This window comes from Protobothrops mucrosquamatus, unplaced genomic scaffold, assembly GCF_001527695.2.
Source record: "Protobothrops mucrosquamatus isolate PMUCROS unplaced genomic scaffold, P.Mucros_1.0 scaffold3815, whole genome shotgun sequence".
Classification (NCBI taxonomy): domain Eukaryota; kingdom Metazoa; phylum Chordata; class Lepidosauria; order Squamata; family Viperidae; genus Protobothrops; species Protobothrops mucrosquamatus.
In genome coordinates, this window is record NW_015389767.1 from 4,384 (window position 1) to 6,951 (window position 2,568).

The 2,568-nt window shown below is 54.6% G+C and overlaps 1 protein-coding gene across 1 annotated transcript in view; it reads right to left on the reverse strand.

Moving 5' to 3' along the window:
- The window catches only part of SSPO (SCO-spondin), a gene marked incomplete at both ends in the record, with an annotated part of 95,588 nt that overhangs the window by 3,487 nt on the left and 89,533 nt on the right, over positions 1 to 2,568 (reverse strand). Inside the window, 3 exons of the mRNA XM_015827615.1 lie at positions 144 to 293; positions 1,797 to 2,020; positions 2,104 to 2,200. Coding sequence (XP_015683101.1) covers positions 144 to 293; positions 1,797 to 2,020; positions 2,104 to 2,200 — 471 coding nt within the window. The remainder of the gene's footprint in view (positions 1 to 143; positions 294 to 1,796; positions 2,021 to 2,103; positions 2,201 to 2,568) is intronic.

The following is a 2,568-nucleotide window of genomic DNA, read 5'->3' on the forward strand; positions in this document are numbered from 1 at the left end:
CAGCCTATCCAGTACATAAAAATACTTGTGCTTGTGGGCAGGGTTTGCTAGGGTTCTGAGTTATGGGGGGTCACGAGGGTGTGTGCGAAGGAGGCCAGGCCACAAGGAACTCGGTTGGGCGTTGCCCCCCAGCGGGGACTCACCGAGACAGACGTGCGTATTGCAGGTCTTGCTTTGCGAGGACAGACCCCGGCAATCCGGCTCGCGACAACGTCGGCTGCGCAGCTGCTCTCCCCCTCCGCAAGAGACACTGCAGGGGGACCAGGCGGTCCAGGGGTCCCAGGTTTCCGCCTCTGGAGAGGGCGAGGAAAAAAGGAGGACAGGGTTGGAGGACCACCTGGTAGATAGCAACGGTTGTATTTGAGCACCTTTCCCCAGTCGGTGTTTGGGGTAGGGTCCTGGAGGCCAGCTGCCCCCCCCGGGCTGTGGGTTTTGAAGGGACAAGTCAGCTGACTCCATCTTTGCAAGGCTGGCTGTGTCTGGACACCCTGTGGCCCGCTAGTAGGCAAGGCTGGGAATGTGATAAGCTCCTCCCCCTGAAGACATTTGCATAGCCCTGCCCCTGAAATCAAGGGGAGTACTGTGGGGCAGGGGGGAGTTTTCTCAGACCTAGAAAAAGACACAATGAGTGAACAAAGGTCTGCAACATACTAGCTTTCTCTGTGCAAAAAGCTACTACAGGGTAGGAGCGTTCCTCAATCTCGGCCGTTTTAAGCTGCGTGGAGTTCAACTCCCAGAATTCTGCAGGCCAGGGAATTGAATTCTGGGAGTCGAAGTCCCACCCGTCTTGAAGTCGCCAAGATCGGGAAACGTGTCGATACGGATTTGCCTTCGATTGACGTGACCAGAATTTCCGTTCGCTGAACAAGACACTGGTTCGGTGAACGGCGCCTGATTTTGATGACGTGTTTTTGGTGCCACGGTTGTTAAACGAATCGTTGCAGTTGTTAAGCCACTCAGGGGGATGTTAAGTCACTCTGGCTTCCCCCCCTCCCCGTGGACTTTGCTTGCCAGGAGGTCACACAAAAAAGGGGATCGCGTGACCCCGGGATGCTGCACCTGTCATAATTACATGGCTGAGTTCTGATAATGTGTCCTTGAGGATTCTGTGATAGTCATAAGTGCGAGGACTGGTTCTAAGTCCCTTTTTTGAGTGCCATTGTAACTTCAAACGGTCACTAAATAAACACGAAGGAAGGTGACTATATCTGTCACGGGATAACGTCACCGGGACCAGAGGTATCATCTTCCGAGCTTCCGGACTCGTACTGGAGTTCATCTTCACGGAACGTCCCTCTAGTAGAGTGTGTGTGTTGTTCTTTGTGTGGTATTTATAGTGCCTGTTGTAAGCGGCTTTTACAACGGGGACCCGAACCCATTGGTAAACCTCACACTGCAGTGAACAAGGACATGCGTTCAACTTTGGCAGAAATTAAGATTGTTGGCCGAGACGGTACAAAAACAGCCGGGGAAATGATTGAAACCTGGGAATCAAGGAGTGCTGATTTACCACCAGCCTATCAGATACTTAGAAATACTTCTGCTTGTGGGCAGCACAAGCGACACAATATCCAAGGACTGAAAAGCCAGCCCTCAACACACCCCCAATCAACAACTAAAAAGCCACACACAACAGGCACTGTGGAAATACCACGGACCGAACAGAACACACTCGGCGTGAGTCCGAAAGCTCAGAAGTCCTGGTGACCGACCCAGATTGGATCCTACAAGTAAACAAACCATTGTTAAGTCGAGGACTGTCCGTTTTCACTTCTACGGGATCGGTCCAAACTCACCTGGACACTCTTCCTGATTCAGACAGGGTCTCTGCTGCTCGCCGCCCCCCGCGCACCCTCGGCCTCCGTTCTGTGGGGGCGGGTTGCTGCATTCCCGGAATCGGTACTGGACACCTGTGCCGCAGCTCTGGCTGCAGGGAGACCATCGTCCCCAGCCGGACCAGGCGCCGTCCAGGAGGCACCAGGAATCTGCCCGGCACTGCAGCTGCCCATCTACGCAGGTGCTGAGGAAGGGAAGACGCCGGATCAGCGCTTTTGCTTTCGGAGAAATGGCATCTCCGGCAAATTTCTGTCGTCGTACACTCACCAGTTCTGGCAGGGTGCGTAGATGGTCTCCCCCGGCTGGGCGTATTCCCACTCGGGAAGCCCCAACCAGGAGGAGAGATTCCGGTCTTCGGCGGCGCCTGTGGGCAAGAGGCGTGCGTGTCAGGTCCAAAAACGCCGACAACGGCGTGCAGAGTTGATTTATTGCTGCGTGCCTACAGACTGAATCTTGCCAGATAAAAGCAACGGCCTGTCATAGCTATAGATAAGCGAAGCTTTGTAACTTGGGGATGAAATGAGCGTGGTCGTTTTCTTGCCGATGTTTCGTGACCCAAACCAGGAAACATCCTCAGTGCTGGAAGGGAGGGGGGGTTGGGAGAGAGGAAGAGGAGGACGGTGGGGTCCCGGGTGCTCTCTGAGCTGGGGGGGGGGTTCCTTGCAGATGTTTCAGGACCCAACTAGGGAACGTCATCAGGGCTAGAAGGGAGGAGGAGGAGGAGGAGGAAGG